Consider the following 26498-nt stretch of genomic DNA (forward strand, 5'->3'; position numbering starts at 1 on the left):
AACCTTTGTTAAGGGAGTAACACACCTAAGGCCGCCGGTTAAGCCGCCTTTATGTCCCTGGGACCTAAATTTGGTCCTGTCAGCTTTACAGTGTCAACCGTTTGAACCTATCGGACATATTCCGTTTGTCCTATTAACCAGGAAATTGTTTTTTTTTGGTGGCTATAACTTTAATTAAAGGCACAAGGTTCCACCTTGGGATTTAAAAGCAGACTCCACTAGAGGGGTTAGTGCATAATGGGCAGTACGCCAACAGGTGTCTATGGCTCAGGTTTGCAAAGCGGTCGCTTGGTCTTCAGTTCATACGTTCACCAGGTTTTACCAGGTGCATGTTAGATCTCAGAAAGAGACAGTTTTTGGCCTCAACGTGTTGCAGGCAGCTTTATAGTCTCTGGCCCGTTGGGCTTAGGGATATGGTGGGCCCCCCCCCCTCAGGTGCATTACTTTAGGACATCCCAATTAGTCATTATTATGCTGCTCTGTGTCCCGTGATGTACGATAAAGAAAAACGGATTTTTAATACAGCTTACCTGTAAAATCCTTTTCTTGAAGTACATCACGGGACACAGAGGTCCCTCCCCTCTTTTCTGGGATCGTCATTGCTTGCTACAAAACTGAGGTATTTCCTGTATAGGAGGGGTTATTTGGGAGGAACCGTCTTACTATTGGTTGCCAGTGTCCAATCAACTAAAGGTAGCGTATAACCCAATTAGTCATTATTATGCTGCTCTGTGTCCCGTGATGTACTTCAAGAAAAGGATTTTACAGGTAAGCTGTATTAAAAATCCGTTTCTTGTGATGGATAGGAAACATGCAAGCTGTGCTCTGTCACATTGCTCTCACCGTGTACTAAAAGATGCTCCTAAAACACTTAACATAATGAAAACTAAGGAGCTAATTTATAATGGAGATCAAATATTGCCATCCTCTCTCTGCTATAATTTTATGGGCTATGAAAACTGAAGGCCACATTTTATGGCCCATTCATAAAATGCAGTCCACAGTATGAAGCCAGCAGGACCCCCAAAGTTCTCTCTGCTTATCGCAACAGAGAGTGCTCAGTGACTGGAGGAGAGCCTTTTCTTTTAAGCAATGGCTGCAGTAAAGACATACTGGTGCTTTTAAAGGTCACCCTTAAAGTAAGATCTGAATCCCAATCATTTTAGGATATTTTCTGAAGCATGTGAAGAAAATGTCATGTGATTATTCTTACCTACAGCTTTACTGGTCTGAACCACATTGCGGCTAGTAGTAACAACGGCATTGCCCAGCTTCTTGCCTCGCTCACTGTTCTGTACAGAACTTTAAAAGAAGATCATGTTATGTGATGCTAGTCAATTATCAAGCAACTGTCAGTCATTTGCAACAGCACAGAAGACAACCAACCTGATTTTTAAAAAAATACTACAATGTATATATTTAAGTAAAAAATAATTACATTATGTAGGTAATAAAATAAAACTCTATGGACAATATCCAGTATTGTTTACTCACACTACGGATACTTACTGTGAAAGTCTTAACTTCACATCTGCTACACTGTAATGGCCCTGGAATGGATGGCTGGAATAGATAACACATTGCATTAATCATTGCCTTTTACATGGTGCCAACTAACACTAAAGTGGTAAGGCCCAACTGGCAGGAACATTCAATGGGATAATTGAGATATATGCTTTTTTTTTTTTTTTTTTTGACCAGTTTGTCTATATAGTCATTTGTCTATAAGCCGTGTGGGACATGTGTCGTTCTGGGTGGAGGTCATATGATGTCCTCCCGAAACATGCCTTGTGTGTTGCTAGCTGTGATTGCTCACAGTGATCACATGATACAGACAGGGCCAATAACAGCCCATCTGTACCATGCGATTATCTGTGGCCAATCACAACACTACACACTGAAATAAAAATCAATTTAATTCAGTAAAAATAGCTGCTTATAACAGTGAAATTCACTGGCATAAGCAATCAATGTGTAAAAAAAATAATCATTCCTGATCACTTTCCTAGAGTAGTACAATGTTATTATGTTAACACTGTATTGCTCTGGTCACAGTGTGTTTAAAAAAAAAAAAAAAAAAAAAAAAAATGTTTTTTTTTTAACATACTGTCACCAGTCAGTGTCCCTGATCACTGCCACACCAGTTATATAATGAAGCTGTAGTGCATTGGTGACAGTATGTAAAAAAAAAAAAAAAAATTCCAAATAATTGTGACAAAAAAAAAAATTACAACTTCAAAAAACTCGCCATGCCTCTTACTAAATATCTTGGAATGTCTACTTTCCAAAAAAGGGTCATTTGAGGGGATATTTGTACTGTCCTGTGGTTTTTGGGTCTCAGAAAATGAAAGGAGGCCGTCAGTACATCCGGATTGATAGATTTTCATATATACAGTATTTACACCATAGTTTGTGGACTAAATAATATACACTGATTTGGGTTATTTTCACCCAAAAAATGCAGAATACAATTTGGCCTAAATGTATGAAGAAAGATTATTTATTTGCAAAATTTTATAACAGAAACAAAGAAAAGCATGTTTCCCCCCCAAAAAAATGTTCAGTCTTTTTCGTTTATTTAGCAAAAAAGTTAAAATCCCAGTGGTGATTAAATACCACCAAAAGAAAGCTCTATTTGTGTGAAAAAATAAATAACATTTTTTATATGGGTACAGTGTTGCATGACCGCGCAAAATTTCATCCAAAGTGCGACAGCGCTGAAAATTGGCAGGAAGAGGGTGAATGTGCCCAGTATTGAAGTAGGTTAATACCCTGTCCCTCAATCACTTCCAAATCACCTAATTTTACCTGCAGGAATTAACAATAGCCTAAAAAGTCGTAGTAGTAGTAGTCGTAGTGTAGATTCGTAAATGTAAAAGATTGTATTTTCATTTACACACATTTTTGGAATCTAGCTATTTTTAAATATCCTACTGTGCAAACTTAAGCCTTTGTTTTTACCTTGGAGTCACTTCTGCAAGAGCTGGATGTTTGTTGCTATTCCACACTCTATAGTTGTGTGAAATTTTCCACATTCCTACAAAGGCAGACCCGTAATCGGACAGAATCTTCTCATTGTCTGAAACGAAGTGAAAGAACACAAACCACACTGAAATAACTTGTCTAAACTTTACTGCCAGAGCTGTTTTTGCATTTTTTGCACACATTTAAAATATAATTTTAAGACTGAAGTAAATTTTAGGGCACACAAATGCAATATATTCCCCATTTTTTTTTTATAACATATAAAAAGATACCCAACATGTCAAGCCTTAAACTGCACATGCCTGTAAATCAGCGATAAACTTCGGTACACTATTTTTCATAGGTGACGCTTTAAAAGCCCCTACAGGTACTGTAATCAGTTTAGCGTTAACCGTGAATAAAAGGCTTGGAACCATTGCTCTTACACTGGCCTGGGTGCTTGGGTGTAACCTTATTTTTTTTTTTTTAATTTTCAACTGAACTGTCTTTTTCTTCATCACTTAGACCCCATTCACACATCTCTTAGCGGGAACACAGGTGTTTTGCCACAATTTGGAATCGCAGCGATTCTGCCCTTGATTCCAAATTGCTTGTATATGAAAGAAAAGTCCCCTATGGCAGTGGTCATCAACCCTGTCCTCAGGGCCCACTAACAGGCCAGGTTTGAAACATAAGTGAAATACATCACAAGTGATGTCATTTGCTGCTCAGTGATTGCAGTATTCTAGTCTGCATCTCCCCAAGGTAATACATAAAACCTGGCCTGTTAGTGGGCACTGATGACAGGGTTGATGACCACTGCCCTATGGAATGTATTGTTTTGGTGACAGAGTCTCTTTAATGAGACATCAGGGGTCTTAAAGACTTCACGGTGTTCCACCTGCCCTCCAATGAAACTATTAGGGGGCAGATCGCACTGTGCTGTGCAGTATGATGTCGGATCCCCACCCCCTGCCTCCTGGAATCTCAGAAATACCCCTTGATCTGTGTATTATGGAAGGCTGTAAAAGAGCGAGAGTTGCAGATAAACAGGTACAGGTTATGTATGAAGATTTTCTTCATCTTTGTGTATCACCTAAAGCTTGTCACTTCAGTGGGTATACTGTATGCAAGAAGTGCCACCATGATTCAAAATGCCCTTTTGTCATGCCCCCTTCACACAGGGCGGATCCGCTCAGCGGAGTCCGTCGGCTCAGTGGAGATCAACGGAGTGCTCTCCCGCTGAGCTGGCAGACTCCCCTGGGTGGGGAGGGACCTGTTGGAAACCCGCTGATTTCTACGGGGAGATCGGATGAAAAACAGACAGCATGTCCGTTTTCATCAGATCTCACCTGATTCTATCCACCAGACGGATGGCTGAACGTATCGCCAAACATGTGTTTTTAGCGGATCGGATGGCAGGCGGGTGTCAGCGGACGTATCTCCGCTGACATTCGCCTGCCCAAAGGAGTCAATGGGTGGCCCGCTCTAATCTGCCTGAAAAACGGACAGGCGTATCTGAGCGGATATATCGTGTTAAAGGGGCCTCATACTGACCCTTTTGCCTCAATACTTCGTGACACTGAACTGAAACAAGTATGAGCGTAAGAACTTCTGACCTTATTGTATACTTGTTGATGGTCAGTGACTCAGAATATAGAACCGTGTTAACCAGCATATTAGCCAGGCAACTAGCATTTTCATGGTAACAATGGGTCTCTATTTTTCTCTTAGGAAAGGTTTACTTTAAAACTGAAGGTTATCAGGAATTTTATTTAGGGATGCACCGAATGGGTTTTTTGGTGCCGAAACCGAAAATAAATCTTCCTTGATCCCGAAAACCGAAACCTGTGTCCCCCAGTAGTGCAGCCAGTGTCCCCCAGTAGTGCAGCCAGTGTCCCCCAGTAGTGCAGCCAGTGTCCCCCAGTAGTGCAGCCAGTGTCCCCCAGTAGTGCAGCCAGTGTCCCCCAGTAGTGCAGCCAGTGTCCCCCAGTAGTGCAGCCAGTGTCCCCCAGTAGTGCAGCCAGTGTCCCCCAGTAGTGCAGCCAGTGTCCCCCAGTAGTGCAGCCAGTGTCCCCCAGTAGTGCAGCCAGTGTCCCCCAGTAGTGCAGCCAGTGTCCCCCAGTAGTGCAGCCAGTGTCCCCCAGTAGTGCAGCCAGTGTCCCCCAGTAGTGCAGCCAGTGTCCCCCAGTAGTGCAGCCAGTGTCCCCCAGTAGTGCAGCCAGTATCCCCCAGTAGTGCAGCCAGTGTCCCCCAGTAGTGCAGCCAGTGTCCCCCAGTAGTGCAGCCAGTGTCCCCCAGTAGTGCAGCCAGTGTCCCCCAGTAGTGCAGCCAGTGTCCCCCAGTAGTGCAGCCAGTGTCCCCAGTAGTGCAGCCAGTGTCCCCAGTAGTGCAGCCAATGAAGGGAGAGGAGAGCCGCTGCCGCCTGTTTGTTAACAGCGCCGGGAACATCACAGCTTTCATTTCAATAGCTGTGTGTTCCCCGCTGCGCGCCGTCACATACAGCCCCTCCCCCTTGTCCGGGCACTTTGATAGACAGATCACCCGTCCCATTGGATTTTTTAATATTTTTTTGTATTTCAGTTCATAAATCGTGCCATGTACATATTTAATATTTGAGGAAGGAATACTGTAGTTTATCCTGTCAATTTATTAAACAAGACACCATTGTCGTTGCACTACTAAGTTACACTACCTGGTTGCGTTGTAGCAGACAGCAAAGAATGAAGGTAAAGTGCAAATTGTGCCCTGATCCATTCATCACCACCCTCCCAGCCTGTTCCATCAAGGAAAACATCATCTCGGTTTTCAGTGACATGTTTTACTAAGTGGTCAATGAAACGAAGGTCGGCTGTTGTTGGGTTTAGCATCTTCCTCAGCTCTGGGTCATGAATATTGATTCGTGCTTCTTCAACCTGGATTTCAGATACAAGAATGAAAAAAGGCTTAAACTTATTCAAGATTTATCATAACCACCTAAAAAATTTACAGGAAGCAAAGTGGTCTACGGCTATACACAGTGCATGCGTTCATTTTAACAACCTGGCATCACAATGCACATAAATGACTTGGTGGAGAAGCGTTTCAGGATTTTATTGCTGTCTGTATATCCATTGGGGAAATTCAGGATTCCTATTTGTCTTAGTAACCACTGTTAGTGGAACAGAAAGCGATGGGATATCCAAAATGACATGGTTGAAACTGGGACAGGAATAAAAGGGAAATCCTACAATGAGGACAGTTCCAGTGACAACAAAGAGGGTATTACTACGAACATCACAGAGGTTTTCCCTTAGGGTAGATTTAGACGTACGTCTGAATGAAGCATGATTCTCTCTGAAGCATGAGCCACTTTAGATCGTGCTTTAGACGCTACTAAAAGATAGTGAGGTGAGGAAGTAATATGATGCCTCCTCACCATTTGTTTTAACCAATTTTTGCAGACAAATGTGGTGCAACATAGCGGGACATTTGCAGCGCTACCCCGTTTGCCTGATTTTGTCGCATTTGTCAGGCTTGCCACCTGCTGATCGCTGCATATCTTTTAGACATGCATCGTGACCGCGGCATGTAAACATTCCTGTCCGCGGCATAAGGGAGATTGGCAGACAGCAAAAACGTGGTTTAACCGTGCATTTTTACTTCTCCCCCAACCGCACGTCTAAATGGATCCTTACTTTGTTCTGTCTGCAGGAGAGAAAGTAACGGAAATTCTCCTACAAGGGACAAAAACAGCAAAAAAAAAAAAAAAAATAAAGTGTTTCTAGTCATTCTCTACCCTATCCAAAAATAAATAAATAAAAAATGAACTGCAGGCAACCAGCTAAAAAAAAGAAAAAAAACAAAAAAAAAAAAACCAGTATATACATATATATATATTTATTTCTGTCAATCTAGTTCAGAGATTTACACTGCTCTGCTACTATACAACACAGCCCTGTTTGGCAGGGGGGACCTGATATATATATATTTTTTCATCTACTGCAGTTAGGTAACACTTAAAGGTCTTGTACTATACCCAGCTTGTGACTGGACAGTACAGGAAAAGCAGCAGATCGATCAGCTAGTGGCTGTAAAGGTGAAGGTTTTTTACGTTCTAGCATTCTCTGCATTCAGGTAAAAATAAAACTTCTATTCTCACCCCCCCCCCCCCCCCCCCACAGCCTCCTCAAATACTTACCAGAGCCTGATCTCGATCCAGCGCTGTGCCCGACAGCAGCTGCGCTGTTCCCTCTCTCCCTCCTTACTGGACTCAGTGAGAGCAGTGGGAGCCATTGGCTACTGCTGCTGTCAATCAAATCTAGTGATGAGGGAGCGGGGGCCAGAGCTGAGCTGCTCTGTGTGTGTGTGTGTGTGTCAATGAACACACAGAGCGCAGCTTGGGATTAAACCCCCATGTGTGCTACTATAGTAAGCAGATTCCTTTGGTGGCGTACAGAGAAGAGGAAGAGCCCAGAGGGCTGGCGGGGGTCCCGAGAAGAGGAGAATCTGGGCTGCTCTGTGCAAAACCATTGCACAGAGAAGGCATAAGTATGACACATTTGTTATTTTAAGAAAAAACAAAAAAACAAAAAAAAAAACAAAAAACTTTACAACGACTTTAATCTCTCCATTGCGGTGCTCTCTCTAATCATCACGCTCCTTGTCAGCAGAATAACTGGTAGGATCCTCATTCTGTTGGTGGTAATGATTTTTTTATGTAATCTTTAAGTTTTAATGGTTACAAAAAAAGTAAGCTAAGGAATGCCAGCATCCATAAAAGCATATACATCCGATGTTCACAAATTAAACCATTTCCAAGACAAGGTCCATTTAGCTTCTTACACTGCCATCTATTGGCTATCAGAGGAACAAGTCAGCAACATCTTGGAAAAAGTATAGATAGGACAGCCCCTGGTGAGCGAACACAGATTACAATGAGAAAAAGAAAAAGCCAACATGGACTCAAATGCAAATATAACGAACAGTAGCTTGTTTAGTCAGTTGCTGGTCTGAAATAAATACAGGCAAACCCCGCTTTACGGACACTCACTTTATGTACACTCACGAGTACGGACATGCCCGCGAGTGTATGTAAAGTGCCTTGCAAGTACGGGCATTCCCGTGCCGCGCAGCCGCAGTATGACCCGGAAGAGGCGGAGCTGCCGTCCAGAGTTGTAGAGGGAAGAGGTAAAGTTCCTTTGAGCCAGCCCAGCATAGCCCGCTGGCCCAGGGGTACCCGCCAGCCAGTCCAGCATTGCCTAGTGGCCCAGAGGTGCCTGCCAGCCAGCTCAGAGGCCCTCGGCCAGAAAGCCCAGCGTTGCCCAGAGGTGCTTCCAGCCCAGAGTTGCTCGCCAGCCAGCCCAGCATTGCAGTCTGCATAAACGGAATAACTGAACAGTATTGTAGCCCCCCCCCCATTATTGGCCCTGATCCCCCCACTACAGTGCCTGGACCTCCCACTACAGCCCCTGACCCCCCCGTTCTTTTCATTGTTACAGGTACCTATCATGCACTGTGCATTGCCTGCCAGTCAAGAGGTGCCCGCCAGCCAGCACCGAGGCCCAGAGGTGCCCGCCAGCCAGCACCGAGGCCCAGAGGTGCCCGCCAGCCAGCACCGAGGCCCAGAGGTGCCCGCCAGCCAGCACCGAGGCCCAGAGGTGCCCGCCAGCCAGCACCGAGGCCCAGAGGTGCCCGCCAGCCAGCACCGAGGCCCAGAGGTGCCCGCCAGCCAGCACCGAGGCCCAGAGGTGCCCGCCAGCCAGCACCAAGGCCCAGAGGTGCCCGCCAGCCAGCACCAAGGCCCAGAGGTGCCCGCCAGCCAGCACCAAGGCCCAGAGGTGCCCGCCAGCCAGCACCAAGGCCCAGAGGTGCCCGCCAGCCAGCCCCAAGGCCCAGGAGGTGCCCGCCAGCCAGCCCCAAGGCCCAGGAGGTGCCCGCCAGCCAGCCCAGCATTGCCTGCCAGTGCAGAGGCCCACATTTGCTTGTCAGCCACCCCAGAATTGCAGTCTGCATAAACTTAAGTGGAGTATAGCCCACCACTACAGGCCCTGACCCCCCCCCACTACATCCCCTGAACCCCTCACTACAGCCCCTGACCCTCTAGAAAAAAAAACTTCTACAGTACTGTACAGTATTTGTCCTTTTCATTGTTACAGGTACCTATCGTGTATGTGCTGTGCATTGCCTGCCAGCCCAGAGGTGCCCACCAGCCAGTACCATGGCTCAGAGGTTCCAGCCAGCACCGAGGCTCAGAGGTGACCGCCAGCCAGCCAAACCTTGCCAAGAGGTGCCCGCCAGCCAGCTCAGCTTTGCCTGCCAGCCCAGAGGCCCACAGTTACTCACCAGCCAGCCCAGCATTGCAGTCTGCATAAACGTAAGTGGAGTACAGTACTGTAAAGCCCCCCACTATAGGCCCTGACCTCCCACTACATCCCCTGACCCCCTCTCATTATAGCCACAGTACATATTTGAGGAACTTCTACAGTACTGTACAGTATTTGTTCTTTTGATTGTCACAGGTAAACATTAAATAATGGCAGATAGTACCAAAAAAAGCCGTAAATATATTACCTTGGATAGGAAGGCTAAAATGATTAAATTGTATGATGAAGATGTAACTGAAGCTGAAATAGGCCGAAGGCTAGGCTACACTCGGACTACAGTTAACACGGTCATGAAAAATAGAGAAAAAATTCTAGCAGAAATTAAGAGTGCTACACCTGTTAACATAACAACAATTCGAAAAAGGTATAGCATTGTTGCAGACATGGAGAGACTCTTAATACTTGGATAGAAAATCAGACTACACGTCATGTTCTGGTCAACCAGGCAATTATACAAAGTAAAGCCTTTAGCCTATTCAATGACCTAAGGCTAAGAAAAGTGAGGCAGCAAAGGATGCTGAATTTTCTGCAAGCCATGGATGGTTTGATAGGTTCAAGAAGAGGTCTAACCTACATAACTTTAAAGTACAAGGAGTGGCAGCTGCTGCTTATGCCAAGGCTGCAGAAAGCTATCCAAGCGATCTTACCAAAATGTTTCAACATGGAGGCTACTCCATGGATTAGTTTTTTTTAATGGGATGGAGACTGGGCTATTGTGGAAGAAGATGCCTACAAGAACCTTCATCGCAAGACAGGAAAAATCAATGCCAGGCTACAGCCAGCTAAAGATAAAATAACCCTTCTGTTAGGTGGCAATGCTTCTGGTACCTTAAAGCTACAGTCTTTGCTAATTTACATATTGCAAAAGAGCTTTGAAGAACTATGTTAAAAGTAGACTTCCAGTGCATTGGAAAGCTAACAACAAAGCATGGGTAACTGCAGCCCTTTTTGAAGATTTTGGTTTGACACCTGCTTTGTTCCAGAGGTGAAAGCCTATTGAACCCTAACATTCGAGTGCAATTCCTACCACCAAATACCACCTACCTCACTACTGCAGCCAATGGATCAATGTGTCATTGCCGCCTTCAAGTTAAACTACTTAAAAAGAACATTCAGTAAGTGTATTGCAGCTATAGACAAAGAAGAAGGAGCAGGTAAAAGAGTCCTATCAAAATTCTGGAAAAGCTACAACATCTTGGATTGCATTAAAACTGTAAGAGATGCTTGGAATGACATAAAGGAAACCACAATGAAAAGATCCTGGAAAAAATTATGCCCGCAGTTAGTTGATTTTTCCAAAGGCTTTGAAGATCATATAGCTACTGTTACAGAAAATATTGCAGAGATAGCAAGGCAGTTAGAGCTGGATGTGGAGCCAGATGTTGCTGAACTGCTCGCTTCTCACTGTGAGCCCCTCAGCAATGAAGATCTTCTAAGACTTGAAGGGGAGAGAGAAGAAGATGTGCAGGATGGGGTTCAGATCATTGAGCAGCCTGAAGGCTTAACTACAAAAATTCTCTTTAAAGCTTTCCGTCGTCTTGATAGCGCCATGGCTCTTTTTGAAAAGCAGGATAGGGATTTTGAAAGAAGTTCCAAAGTCAATGCTAACATTTCAGGGGCTTATGCCTGTTATAAAGAAATCTACAGGAAGAAAAAGATAGCTACACTTCAAACCTCCATAGACACTTACTTTTCTAAAAGTCCATCAGCACGCAGATCATCAATATCAGCTGACAGTCATTTAGATCCCAGATAATAGTTACAGAGTAGGTGAGGTTGAAAAAAGACACACATCCAAGTCCAACCCATGTGTGTGATTATATGTCAGTATTACATTGTATATCCCTGTATGTTGCAGTTGTTCAGGTGCTTATCTAATAGTTTCTTGAAACTATCGATGCTCCCCGTTGAGACCACCGCCGGTGGAAGGGAATTCCACATCCTTGCCGCTCTTACAGTAAAGAACCCTCTACGTAGTTTAAGGTTAAACCTCTTTTCTTCTAATTTTAATGAGTGGCCACGAGTCTTGTTAAACTCCCTTCTGCAAAAAAGTTTTATCCCTATTGTGGGGTCACCAGTATGGTATTTGTATATTGAAATCATATCCCCTCCCAAGTGTCTCTTCTCCAGAGAGAATAAGTTCAGTGCTCACAACCTTTCCTCATAACTGATATCCTCCAGACCCTTTATTAGCTTTGTTGTCCTTCTTTGTACTCGCTCCATTTCCAGTACATCCTTCCTGAGGACTGGTGCCAAGAACTGGACAGCATACTCTAGGTGCGGCCGGACCAGAGTCTGTAAGAGCGGGAGAATTATTGTTTTATCTCTGGAGTTGATCCCCTTTTTAATGCATGCCAATATTCTGTTTGCTTTGTTAGCAGCAGCTTGGCATTGCATGCCATTGCTGAGCTATCATCTACTAGGACCCCCAGAGGTTCTCCCCCAAGTGTATAGATTGCATTCATATTTTTGCCACCCAAATGCATTATTTTACATTTTTATATATTGAACCTCATTTGCCATGTAGTTGCCCACGCCATTAATTTGTTCAGATCTTTTTGCAAGGTTTCCACATCCTGCAGAGAAGTTATTGCCCTGCTTAGCTTAGTATTGTCCGCAAATACAGAGATTGAACTGTTTACCCCACCCTCCAGGTTGTTTATGAACAAATTAGATAGGATTGATCCCAGCACAGAACCCTGGGGGACCCCACTACCCACCCCTGACCATTCCGAGTACTCCCCATTTATCACCACCCTCTGAACTCGCCCTTGTAGCCAGTTTTTAATCCATGGACTCACCCTATGGTCCATGCCAATGGACCTTATTTTGTACAGTAAATGTTTATGGGGAACTGTGTCAAATGCTTTTGCAAAATCCAGATACACCACGTCTACAGGCCTTCCTTTATCTAGATGGCAACTGACCTCCTCATAGAAGGTTAATAGATTGGTTTGGCAAGAACGATTCTTCATGAATCCATGCTGATTACTGCTAATGATACCGTTCTCATTACTAAAATCATGTATATAGTCCCTTATCACCCCCTCCAAGAGTTTACATACTACTGATGTTAGGCTAACTGGTCTGTAATTCCCAAGGATGTATTTTGGGCCCTTTTTTAATATTGGTGCTACATTGGCTTTTCTCCACTCAGCTGGTACCATTCCAGTCAGTAGACTGTCAGTAAAAATTAGGAACAATGGTCTGGCAATTACTTGGCTGAGTTCCCTTAGTACCCTAGGGTGCAAGCCATCTGGTCCCGGTGATTCATTAATGTTAAGTTTCCCTAGTCTAATTTTAATTCTGTCCTTATGTAATTGGTGACCCTGCCCCCCTCTGACGTCACGGGGAATGCCACAGGGAAGTCCCCGTCAAGTCCCCGTGCGTCAGAAGGGGGCAGGGTCACAAGGTGGCCCCGCCCTCCATTATTTAAGAACCGTCAGAATACGAGAAGTGTCACACAGCGGGAGCCTCCCATCATGGTGGATGTGGAGCGGCCCGAGAAGAAGAAGGGAAGAAGACGTCGCGGAGGAAGATGCCGGACGAGAACATCGGAGGAAGAACCAGAAGAAGATGGAGGAAGAAACCGAAGGGAGATAGAAGATAGAAGAAAGAAGAAGCATTTAAATAAAGGAAAGCACCCTCCCAATGTTGAGGGCATGTGGTCTGGTACGGTTCAGGAGAGGGGGCGCTCTCTCGTCCCCCCTTTTCCTGTGGCCTGCCAGGCTGCGTGCTCGGATAAGGGTCTGGTATGGATTTTTGGGGGGACCCCACGCCATTTTTTTTTTAAACATTTTGGCGCGGGGTTCCCCTTAAAATCCATACCAGACCTTAAGGGTCTGGTATAGATTTTGAGGGGGACCCCACGCCATTTTTTTAAAAAAAAATTTGCCCGGGGTTCCCCTTAATATCCATACCAGACCTGAAGGGCCTGGTATGGAATTTAGGGGGGCCCCCACGCCATTTTTTTTTAACATTTTGGTTCGGGTTCCCCTGTGGGGAATTCCCATGCCGTTTTTATCAATGAACTTTTATGTGTATTGTCGGACTGGCAATTCATTAATAGCCGTGAGTAGTTTTAAATGACTTTTTTTCCTTGGAAATGTCATTTTGCTGTCAGACTGTTCTAAACACAGGAAACATGCGCCTCGTTACAGGCATACTATAGACACTCCCAGGTACGAAATTTAAAGGAAATTTACACTTTTATTGTTTCACTTCAAGCATTATTAAAATCACTGCTCCTGAAAAAACGGCAGTTTTTAAAACTTTTTTTTGCATTGACCCATGTCCCCTGGGGCAGGACCCAGGTCCCCAAACACTTTTTATGACAATAACTTACATATAAGCCTTTAAAATTAGCACTTTTGATTATTCATGTTCATGTCCCATAGACTTTAACGGTGTTCGCGTGTTCGAACAAATTTTTTGCCTGTTCGTATGTTCTGGTGCGAACCGAACAGGGGGGTTTTCGGCTCATCCCTAGCCACAACCATAAACGCTACATTTTCGAGAGGTGTCAACAAGGCCCATGATGAAAGGTATAGGAGGTGGATCACTAATATTTTGGGGATGTGTGAGCTACAAAAGGCACAGGAAATTTGGTCAAAATTGTTGGCAAGATGAATGCAGTATGTTATCAAAAAATACTGGAGGAACATTTGCATTCATCAGCCAGGAAGCTGCGCATGGGACGTACTTGGACATTCCAACGTGACAATGATCCAAAATGCAAGGCCAAGTAGACCTGTCATTGGCTGCAGCAGAATGAATTGAAGGTTCTGGAGTGGTCATCTCAGTCTCCTGACCTCAAGATCATTGAGCCACTCTTGGGAGATCTCAAACGTGCATGCAAGACAGCCAAGAATTTACAGGAACTGGAGGCTTTTTGCCAAGAGGAATGGGCAGCTTCACCATCTGTGAAGATAAAGAGCCTCATCAACAAACTAACACTTTAAAATGTCGGGTTTCTGTGATGTAAAAAAATTAGACAAAGATAAATAACTTCAGAACTTTTTCCACCTTTAATGTGACCTATAAACTGTACAACTCAATTGAAAACAAACACCAATCTTTTTTTTGGGGGGGGGGGGGGGGGAGTAAAATTTAAAAAAATAAAAATGTGGTTGCATAATTGTACACACCCTCTTATAACTGGTGATGTAGCTGTGTTCAGTATTAAGCAATCACATTCAAACTTTTGTTATAGGAGTCAGTACACATCTGCCATCATTTAAAGTGCCTCTGATAAACCTCAATTAAAGTTCAGCTGTTCTAGTAGATCTTTCCCGGCATCCTACAGCAAAAGCCATGTGTCAGAGAGCTTCCAAAGCATAAGAGGGATCTCACTGTTAAAAGCCATCAGTCAGGAGAAGGGTACAAAAGAATTTCCAAGGCATTAGATATACCATGGAACACAGTAAAGACAGTCCTTATCAAGTGGAGAAAATATGGCACAACAGTGACATTACCTAGAACTGGAAGTCCCTCCAAAATTCACAGAAAGATGGAGAAGAAAAAAATGGTCAGAGAGGCTGCCAAGAGGCGTACAGCATCATTAAAGGAGCTGCCGGAATATCTGGCAAGTACCGGCTGTGTGGTACATGTGACAACAATCTCCCGTATTCTCCAGATGTTTGGGCAAGTGGCAAGACGGAAGGGGGAAAAAAAAAAAGCCCTGCTAAATTGTGCAAAAACACACCTGAAGTCTCCCAAAAGCATGTGGGACAGAATTCCAAAGGATAGGTTTGGCACAAAAAACAACACTGGACATCACCAAAAGAACACCATACCCACCATGAACCATGGTGATGGCAGCATCATGCCTTGGGGCTGTTTTTAGCCTTAGTCAAGGTAGAGGGAATTATGAACAGTTCCAAATTCCAGTCAATATTGGCACAAAACCTTCAGTCTTCTGCTAGAAAGCTGAACATGAAGAGGAACTTAAGCTGGCCATACATTATACAATTTTCTTGTACAACTTTCCTTTAGATTTACCAAAACCATATAATATGAGGTCAAACCTAAAAACTTTCAATGTGAATGCAATCAGGCAGGCCCTTGCACTACATAGTTGAAGGTAAATCCAAAGGAAATTGAATAAGAAAATTGTATGGTGTATGGCCAGCATTAATCTTTCAGCATGACAATGACCCAAAGCATACATCCAAATCAATAAAAGGTATGGCGTCACCAGAAAATGATTAAAGTTTTGGAATGGCCCAGACCTGAATCAGATTAAAAGTCTGTGGGGTTGAACTAAGAGACCTGTGCACAGGAGATGCCCTCACAATCTGACAGATTTGGAGTGATTTTACAAAGAAGAGTGGGCAAATATTGCCAAGTCAAGATGTGCCATGCTGATAGACTCATACCCAAAAAGACTGGTTGTTGTAATAAAATCAAAAGGTGCGTCAACAAAGTATTAGTTTAAGGTTCTGGAGTGGTCATCTCAGTCTCCTGACCTCAAGATCATTGAGCCACTCTTGGGAGATCTCAAACGTGCATGCAAGACAGCCAAGAATTTACAGGAACTGGAGGCTTTTTGCCAAGAGGAATGGGCAGCTTCACCATCTGTGAAGATAAAGAGCCTCATCAACAAACTAACACTTTAAAATGTCGGGTTTCTGTGATGTAAAAAAATTAGACAAAGATAAATAACTTCAGAACTTTTTCCACCTTTAATGTGACCTATAAACTGTACAACTCAATTGAAAACAAACACCAATCTTTTTTTTGGGGGGGGGGGGGGAGTAAAATTTAAAAAAATAAAAATGTGGTTGCATAATTGTACACACCCTCTTATAACTGGTGATGTAGCTGTGTTCAGTATTAAGCAATCACATTCAAACTTTTGTTATAGGAGTCAGTACACATCTGCCATCATTTAAAGTGCCTCTGATAAACCTCAATTAAAGTTCAGCTGTTCTAGTAGATCTTTCCCGGCATCCTACAGCAAAAGCCATGTGTCAGAGAGCTTCCAAAGCATAAGAGGGATCTCACTGTTAAAAGCCATCAGTCAGGAGAAGGGTACAAAAGAATTTCCAAGGCATTAGATATACCATGGAACACAGTAAAGACAGTCCTTATCAAGTGGAGAAAATATGGCACAACAGTGACATTACCTAGAACTGGAAGTCCCTCCAAAATTCACAGAAAGATGGAGAAGAAAAAAATGGTCAGAGAGGCTGCCAAGAGGCGTACAGCATCATTAAAGGAGCTGCCGGAATATCTGGCAAGTACCGGCTGTGTGGTACATGTGACAACAATCTCCCGTATTCTCCAGATGTTTGGGCAAGTGGCAAGACGGAAGGGGGAAAAAAAAAAAGCCCTGCTAAATTGTGCAAAAACACACCTGAAGTCTCCCAAAAGCATGTGGGACAGAATTCCAAAGGATAGGTTTGGCACAAAAAACAACACTGGACATCACCAAAAGAACACCATACCCACCATGAACCATGGTGATGGCAGCATCATGCCTTGGGGCTGTTTTTAGCCTTAGTCAAGGTAGAGGGAATTATGAACAGTTCCAAATTCCAGTCAATATTGGCACAAAACCTTCAGTCTTCTGCTAGAAAGCTGAACATGAAGAGGAACTTAAGCTGGCCATACATTATACAATTTTCTTGTACAACTTTCCTTTAGATTTACCAAAACCATATAATATGAGGTCAAACCTAAAAACTTTCAATGTGAATGCAATCAGGCAGGCCCTTGCACTACATAGTTGAAGGTAAATCCAAAGGAAATTGAATAAGAAAATTGTATGGTGTATGGCCAGCATTAATCTTTCAGCATGACAATGACCCAAATCAATAAAAGGTATGGCGTCACCAGAAAATGATTAAAGTTTTGGAATGGCCCAGACCTGAATCAGATTAAAAGTCTGTGGGGTTGAACTAAGAGACCTGTGCACAGGAGATGCCCTCACAATCTGACAGATTTGGAGTGATTTTACAAAGAAGAGTGGGCAAATATTGCCAAGTCAAGATGTGCCATGCTGATAGACTCATACCCAAAAAGACTGGTTGTTGTAATAAAATCAAAAGGTGCGTCAACAAAGTATTAGTTTAAGGGTGTGCACATTTATGCAACCATATTGTTTTAGTCTTTTATTTTTACTTCCCTCCAACTAAAATATTTCAGTTTGTTGTTCAACTGAGTTGTACAGTTTATAGGTCACATTAAAAGGTGGAAAAAGTTCTGAAATTATTCATATCTTTGTCTCATTTTTTTACATCACAGAAACCTGCCATTTTAACTTTAAATATATCATGTTTAAACATCATATTATTCATTTATGGTACTTGTGTTTCTGTTTAATAAAAACCTGGTTGATCCTGCCAGTCCCCCTTCTTCCTTGTTCTAAACTGACAATGCTAAACCTTGAAGCTGATCTGTGCTTGCATGGTGAGTTTATGGCCATGTCTTCCCATTCGGAGGTACAGGATACTGTGTAAGCATGCAGTGTGCCTGGATCTTCCATAGTCTGTCTTGCAGCCACACACTAGCCCATACCTACACTGTGGCACTAGTGCAGATCATATAGTTATGTCCACCGGCCACTCTGTGTTGAGCTGTGGAGAAGATTGCAGTCACGTTGCACTGGGATAAATCTTATTAAAAAAAAGGTATTTGGACAACAATTTTATATTTTTTTTATTGCTAGATTTAGAAAAGGTCTGCTATTACATGGCAATTCCTTTTTTTTTTAAGTAGGCACTAAGGCTTCATTCCCACCATGGTGCACAGACATTAGTTTTTCTGCACGTGTTCTGCAAGACCTCTAAGAAAACAATGATTCTCACACCACAATGTGTGGATTTTTTCTGCGCAGGAATCTGCAACATGTATGCAGTTTTCTGCATGGAAAAAAAAACTGGTGTCAACAGGGCACATAACTGATGCGTATGAAAACTGATATCAACGTGCATAAAAACTCACTGGAACACACATGAAAACTGAGAACTCATGTCTCTGCAAGTGAAATCTGCGTGGTTTTACCATCAGTTTTCATGCACATAATAGTGTGAACATACCTGAAGGCTTCACAACTATTTTTCTGTGTTTTTTTTTACATTTTTTCTGTAAAGTAACCATTCTTGCATAGCTAGTTGTAGTTTGTGACATTCAACTGGATTCCAACGTTGAAGACATTGTTTCGCTTATTCAATCCACCTCTTCAGTTTCAATAAGAGCCAAAGTGATGATACCCCAACATGTTTATCTACACAGTTAGCTAGTTACCTTAGTCGAACTAGCACAGAATGTGTCAAGGCAGATGTTGATTGTCCAAGAATAGGGCGAGCGGTGTAAAAAGCTGTGGAACCACCCTGTTCTAGTTACAAAGGTCTACCCTTGGTGTCAGAAGTCTGCATATCTAATAATCTTATAAAATACTACAGGTTTTTCCAGATTTAAGCACAACTAAGGATGTCTTGTTTGGGTTGTTTCCTCCATATAAGCGCAGACTGAAATTTAACGCTACATAAAACAGAATTTTTAATGTGAAACCTGAATACTGACAATTTACATTAAAAACTGTATTTACAGTGATTTCTAGATATCAGGCCAGCTCTGTGTTTTATCATGTGCATTTTACTGACCATTCTTTCCACATCAGACCAAGGCAACAACTCCTATAAATATGATCTATTAACTGTGCCTGAGAGGAAGTGATGACCTATTTCTGATGTAGGAGAGTGACATCCACCTCCCCATTTTACATCAGCCACAGAAATCCATATAAATAATTTACTATTCAGAAAAGATGTATTTTAAGATTATGTTATCTGTGGTTTAACAATACTTAGACTATATACGTAAATTTCCTTAGTGCCTACGGCAACACAAAAAATGTAAAAAAAATCAAAGTATAGATTACATTTATTGCAAACCATCTGACGTTTATTTATTTTTTTTAACAAACATGTTATACTTACCTGCTCTGTGTAATGGTTTTGCGCAGAGTCCCCTAACTGGAGCCCCCCCCCAACCAACCGAGTACCCTCGCAGAAATCCATTTCCATCTCCCTTGCTGTCTGAGTCCATAGACACTGACTAGACCCTCACAGAGAGCACAATTATACTAAGGTTAAAGTTATTTGCGTTGCCTTGGATTTGGCATTCTTATTCGCTGCTGTTTTTTTCTGTGCAAGTCAACCAGAACCTGAAAGTCGACGAGATTTCCACTTTAACAGAAAAGACTGTTTCTACTTTAATCCCCACCCTCTACACAGCTTTATAATAATTATTGAGCTGTTGGGTCCCAGGACCTAAGTACTGAACTTAAATTTGAGTAACTGCTTACCTCAACAATGGCATCACTCAGGTGTTTCTGTTGTCGGAAAAGTATGTTGGTAGCTCCAGCCACAAAACCACGTATGCTGACATCAGAGAGAAGATGATGCTGCTGCAGTGCCATGTATGGCAAACACAGGTAACCCTGCAATAATATTAAGAAAAATGTAAAAAACTCAATTTAATATGCTTATTTTTTGGTGAGACTTTTGTGGAATAGTGTCTAGCCAAGTTGAAAAACGCAGTTCTCCTTTACCACTACTGATCTGTAAACCTGTTATATTTTTCCTGTTTGTTTTCTTTACAGCACGTACACTGAAAAAGAGCGAAGGTAAAAATATACTTCCAATCATAGTCTGGTACAGACCTAATAATGGAATATTTTTCTGACTACATGCTTTATCATTTACGGTACACCATATGAAACCACTTAATATGGTGGGTATTCTGCTGCTTCCTTATGATGGTGAATCCCCTAATGGTGAATCCCCTATATTAAGCACACAAATTACAGGTTTATTTTTAGTTCTCTCTTTGGTTTGGTATATCCTTGGGTAAATTCACTTTTTAAACCATCTTGCATACCTTAAAATGTTCTTTATTGAGTCACATTTATCAAGCAATGTCAATAAACATTGAAAAAATAACCATGCTTTACTAACGCAAATGCAGGTGGATGAGTAGCACTATGTATTCGGTCTTAAAAGCATTTGAACTAAAAACTTTCAATTCTTATTCAAATATAGGATAGGACTTGTGTTACATGTGTCCATAACACTTTAGCTGGTCATACAGGATTCATTTCTTTTTCCTAGACCAGCAGGTTGAACGAAAAAAAAAAAAAATTTAATTAAAAAAAAAAAAAAAAAAAAAAAAAGAGCCGATTACCCCATCCTCACATCTGAGCTCAACTCAGTTTTGTTCCAGAAGTGGGACAGGAGGTTCCTTTTCCACTTCCGGAACACAACCTTGTATACTGTTGTATTTAGCTGAGGCTGTATACAGTTTATACGGCACTCCCAGTCGCTGCAACTATTACTAAATGTAATAGTTCATTTGGACCAGCTTCTCTACCTGTCAGACAATGTTTTTAAAAACAAAAATCTACTTCTGTATTAACACAAATCCACTAACCTACCACATTATTTACTTTGCCCTGTACCAGGAACCTCTGCGCTGATATCATGTTTGTTCTTTAAAAGCTAGAGGAACAGATGCATCTTATATTAAGTGTGAGGGGCTCTCCAACTACTTTACCTATCTGCCTGAAGACAAGTCCTTACCCTCACAGGGAGCATAATTATACTAGGGTTAAATGTTTTTTGAGTTGCCATTCTTATTCACTGCTGTTTTTTCTGTGCAAGTCAACCAGAAGCTGAAAAAGTCAACTTAAAAAGTTCTTTCAGACAACAGGTAAAACAATCAGTGAGCTATTAATAATATCAAGTAAATAAAGTCTTGTACACACGTGCCGTCTGTTCTACAGAACCTGTCATGCGACTGGCTTCTGCCAAACAGGCATTCTGATAAAACCAACATCTGATCAGCCAATGGCTGCGAGCACTAATCAGTGTGTTTTGGCGGGGGTCAGCCTCCCTGTTAGTATGGCAATCTCGCCATTTTTTTTTTCATTAAGCCCACTGGTTTCGAACGAAAAAAAAACAAAACTTCTAGTGTGTGTTAAAGGGTTTTTTAAAAAATAAAATAAATAGAGATCCTGGTCTCTTAAAGCAGATTAAACAGCACATTGCTTGCATTGTCTAATCTGCCCCTCTCTAAACTGTTAAAAAACCTGGCTGATCCTGTCACTTCCTTTATCCCCCTCTCTCTGCGCTGACCACGATAATCAGGGCTGCTGATCCCTGACCACCGTGGTCTGCCTATGTCCCTCTGTCATCCGCAGCCATGCTCTCCTCTCCCCCTCTCTCCCTGCCTGTTAGCTCCCTGTTCTGTGTCTCTGTCTCGGCACCCCCAAACCCCCCCTCCCCCGTTGCTATTAGTACAATTAAAAAAACTAGAAATGGTCACTGCCAGCCCCTCTAGTATAGTCAGGCATACCACACTGTATTAGTCTTATATAAAATGTAAGGCATGTAAATATCTTTTTTGAGCGATCTTCAGGCTGGTCACGTGACTCAGCCGGTTTCCAGGGCTACTGCAGGAGGGACTAAGTGGTCATGCGACCTCTCGGCTGACGTCAGAGGGAGATCTCGGCCCCTTCTTCAGAAGCCATGTATCGGAGATGTAAAGCGGCCACAAGTCATGTGACCGGCCAGAAGATCACTCTAAAAAGGTATTTACATGCCTTGTTTTTATAAAGGAAAAACAGTGCGCTATGCCTAGCTCTAATAAAGGGGCTGGCAGTGTTTTTTATATATGGGTTAACACATACTTTAAGCTTTAAAAAGAAAGCTTAGTTCAACTATGTTTCTTTATAATTCACTGTAGAAAGATTTGCACTCGCTATCTAACAGGGTGAGTAACAGTACACTTCCTAACATATGTGCTGTTTATCATTCAATTTTTATTACTTCACCAGCAAGTAAATTTCAAAGACACTGTTCACACACAGTGCGGTGACCTGCGTTTTAATGCACTGGCTGAATGGAGGTCACCACTAGGATACACAGAAAACAATTGTACTGTTTCCACAAGAATGCAGTGAGCTGCGATAAAATGCATTAAATTACAGAGTATAGGAAGGGTTCGCATGTTACTCTACAGCAGAGCAATGCACTATGCAGCAGTAACATGAACAAAGTTTAAATTTTGTGCACTTCAAATAAAGTTGACAAAAAAAAAAAAAAAAAAAGGGAACTGTGTGATGCCCTGAAATGTGCATCACACCACACCTACTGCCAGCTCACTGACATCGTCTGCAGCTGCTGTCAAAATCTTCTAAACGGCACAAGTTTACAAGATGTTCAAAGTATCTACAGTTATGCCTTATCATAAGCTTACCTGTAGGTACTAGTTTATATAAAATTAGTTTACTACCACTTTAGTCAAAGTGAGAAGGGTGGATTGGTGAAGCACAGCAATGCCTGGATTAAAAATAAATAAAAAGTACAAAAAATAGGTAGTTTGTGCTCCCTGTATACATTTCAAGGCTTAATTTTCATGATTTTCTCCAAGACTGTTTAACTGTTTATATTTAAAGTGTACCACTGATAAAAAATACAGTTCTTATATTGTTTTTTTATGACGTGCACTGCTCTGCCCAATTGGCCCTACGTATATACCACCTAAAACACCTCATTCACGTATCTTATGGGTTATGGTAATTCAATTTCTAAAGAAGGGCATCCTGACTAACAAGCGATGTGCCTCTTCACTGGCTGTTATACTAACCTTTGTAAAAATTGCTAAAGGCATTCCATACTTGTCCTCTTCTAGACCAGATATCAATCCAGGGACAAATACCGCCTGGCCTGCTTTTGATTGCGGCTGAACAGTAATGGGAACACTTCCTGATGTTACAGCATCTTTACTAAGAGTTTCAGATTGCCCTGGCCCCAAATTCCATACTTCCCCTTCATCTGTTGTAATACATTCTTCTAGGATGCTTGGATCCAGCGTTTCCCAGTCACTCTCAGATTCAGGAGATGTATGAGATGGAGGCTTCAGATGTTCAATACTACCATTTAAGTCCACTCCAGGCTCGAACACTGGTCCTTCTGATTTGCTATCCTCTAAAAAATGATTGTTTTTAGTTTCAATGCTCTCATCTTTGGAATTAGGGCTTTCAAGGGAAGCTGCAGGAATATAGTCCTGAGATGTAGGAGTTGAAGAGAACACTCCTTCATCTGCAATGCTCTGTCGGGGCCTGTACTGAGAACTGTCCGTGAGTCCATGCTCAATCATGCCTTTATGATAAAAAAAAAATAAAAAAAATTGAAAAATATACTCAAAGCATTTGATTTTAATTTAATCAGTATATAATATCTTTTCTATCAGCAACAGAACCCTCAATTTTCCCAAAATTATATTATAATATATATCTATCTATATATTTATATCACACACACAGCGGGTAAAATAAGTATTGAACACATTACCATATTTCTAGGTAAATATATTTATAAAGGTGCAACTGACATGACATTTTCACCACATATTGGTAGCAAACCATGCAATCCATACATACAAAGAAACCAAAACAAATAAGTTCAGAAATTAAGTTACGTGTAAAAAAGTAGAATGACACAGGGAAATATATTGAACATATGAAGAAGGGGAGGTGCAAAAAGCCATGGAAAGCCAAGACTCCAGCTGAAATGTATCAGTATTTAGAAAGCAACCCTCCCCATTGTAAGTGCAAATTAATATCCGCTGATTCAGTCTCAACTGATGGCCTATAAAAAGGTGTCTCATTACCAAGGTGTCACACAAGAAACATCTCATGATGAGTAAAAGCAAAGAGCTCTCTCAAGACCTTCGCAATCTTTTTTTTAACAGATAATATTTACGGAAACATTGCACATATATAAAATACAGGGGAATCAAGGTCTGCACAAGTCAGATTGGACATATAATGGTTAGCTTTAAGACATACAAAACATCATATAAACTAAGCCCAGAAGGCACTCCAAGGAGGTACACGAGTCTCCTACTCGATAAGATTTTCCTCTATTGCATTAAAATGCTGATTATTTGTGTATCCTCCAACTCCTTTGAAGGAAAAAAAAAGAAAAAAAGGGGGGGGGGGGGGGGGTCCCAGCCTAGAGCTGGACGGTGGTGGAGTGGGGGGCGGAGAAGGGGGAGGGCAGAAGGATCCAGAAAAAGGACTGAGGAATAAGAGGAAAGCACTATCACACCACATCAAATTCAATTCCAAGAATGGAAAAAGTTTATCTATTCAGAGATTCAGCTAGACCATGAGCATCAATCCAGGTGGACCACACCTTATCAAACTTTTTTGGACAGTTTCTGCTTTCATAGGTCAATTTATACAGCGGTAAAACTGCATTAACCGCAGACACACAACTAGTAACCATCGGTGGATTGGGTTGCTTCCACCTAAGGAGAATCTCTCATAGTAGAGTGTAAAAAAAAAAAAAGTGTTTCTTATATCTAGAGGCTACAATAATGTCCAGCAGCACCAGGCGGGGGTCAAGCTGTAGAGACCAGTCGCAGAGCTTGTTCAGATCTGCAATCACAGATTCTAAGTACAAGCGGATAGCTGGGCATTGCCACACCATGTTGTAAAAAGGTTCCAGTAGAGGACGAACAGCGTGTGCAGGTAAAGCTAAGCTGTGGGTAAATAACTGCCAACCTCTGAGGGGTACAATAAACCCTGTGGAGGAACTTTAACAGTATAAAGCGGTCCCTAGCTGAAATCATTGTCCCTATATAAGAGTCTACACAGTCCTCCCAGTCATCAGTAGTAAGCTCCAGTATATCCATTTTCCACCTGTCAAAAAGTTTTACTAGAGTTTTGGATATATGAGTCTGTCAAATTAAGATATAAGGAAGATAGGGGTTTGTCCATCAGTCTTGACATCAACAGCCTCTCAATCCTATCAGTCTCTAAAGTGATAGGTTCCCAAAACTGAGCCCTAAGTGGGCGACGTAACTGAAACGATCGGAAGGACATACTTAGATGCAGAGCAAATCCGTCCCTCAGTGCAGCAAAGGAGGAGATTCTCCCCTCTTTGATAACATGTTTGATAACATGTTTTAGACTAACAATACCCTTAGCCGCCTATAATTGAGGTTCCGGGATCTGAGTAAGGTATCTCAGTTGGGGATTACGGTTACCCCATAGGGGGTATGAGGCGAGAAAGTACCCTTTTTCCTATATATACACCTTTAGCTTGGACCTACACACGAAGCGTAGTGCGCATAGGTCCAGTGACCCTCAGATGTGCCTTTGGTCCACAATAAACTAAATTAGTCAACACAGCGTAGGAGCCTAGCAGTGCCGCCTCAAGTGTAGTTGCCAGGTTTTGGGTGGATTGACTGAACCACCAGCGAACTGTTACTAGAACAGCAGCCCAGTAGTACATCTGCAGGTTGGGGAGGGCGAGACCTCCCCGGGAGAGGGGCAATTAGAGAGTTGTTCTGGCCAATTGAGGGATCTTACCCGCCCATACAAATGGAGTAATGATACCATCCAGTCGGACAAAAGTCGCCTTGGGCACTGGGACCGGGGTTGTTCCTAAAGAAATAAAGACATTTTGGTACATAAAGCATTTTAACTAAATTAAAACTCTACCCACAGGCGACAACGGCAGGGTAAGCCAGGTCTGACACGTGCAAATTGGGAGCTCACGGGTACTAAAACTATCCTCCAGATAGGAATCCAACATACTGCGCACTTTTATCCCCAGATACTTGAATTCCTCCACCCACTGTAATGGCCTACAGGTATCTCCACGCAAAACCGAGGGGTGAAGGGAAAAAAAGACTGATTTTTCCCAATTGATACGGAACCCTGAGAACCTACCAAATCTATAATATGCAGGGCAGCTCGTAGGGAAGAATCTGCATCCTGCAGATACAATAGTGCGTCATTTGTATATAATGATAGTTTTTCCATGCAAGGGGCCTACCCGTATACCCTGCACCCCAGGGTCACACCACAGAAGAATTGCCAAGGGTTCAATGGCCAGAGCAAATAACCCCAGTGAGAGTGGGCATCCCTGCCTTGTCCCTCTAGAGAGAGGGAAGGGAGAGGATAGTACCCAGTTAACCCTAGCCACTGGAATGCGGTATAGCTGTGTTATCCAACCTATGAACTTGGTCCCAAATCCAAAACACTCCAATACTTTCCAGAGGTATGCCCATTTGACGGAATCTAATGCTTTTTCAGCATCGAGTGAGGCGACCACCCCCGGGGAATCCTCCGTCGCCAAATCCATATGA

At 42.5% G+C, this 26498-nt stretch overlaps 1 protein-coding gene across 1 annotated transcript in view; it reads right to left on the minus strand.

Annotated features, from left to right (window-relative positions):
* The window catches only part of AVL9 (AVL9 cell migration associated), a 141626-nt gene that overhangs the window by 12367 nt on the left and 102761 nt on the right, over positions 1-26498 (minus strand). The window contains exons 12-17 of the mRNA XM_073630560.1: positions 22983-23497; positions 19642-19776; positions 5660-5879; positions 2962-3079; positions 1510-1563; positions 1214-1302 (exon numbers count right to left, since the gene is read on the minus strand). Of these exons, the coding sequence (XP_073486661.1) occupies positions 1214-1302; positions 1510-1563; positions 2962-3079; positions 5660-5879; positions 19642-19776; positions 22983-23497 (1131 nt within the window). The remainder of the gene's footprint in view (positions 1-1213; positions 1303-1509; positions 1564-2961; positions 3080-5659; positions 5880-19641; positions 19777-22982; positions 23498-26498) is intronic.

The sequence above is a fragment of the Aquarana catesbeiana genome, linkage group LG05, assembly GCF_042186555.1.
Source record: "Aquarana catesbeiana isolate 2022-GZ linkage group LG05, ASM4218655v1, whole genome shotgun sequence".
Classification (NCBI taxonomy): Eukaryota; Metazoa; Chordata; class Amphibia; order Anura; family Ranidae; genus Aquarana; species Aquarana catesbeiana.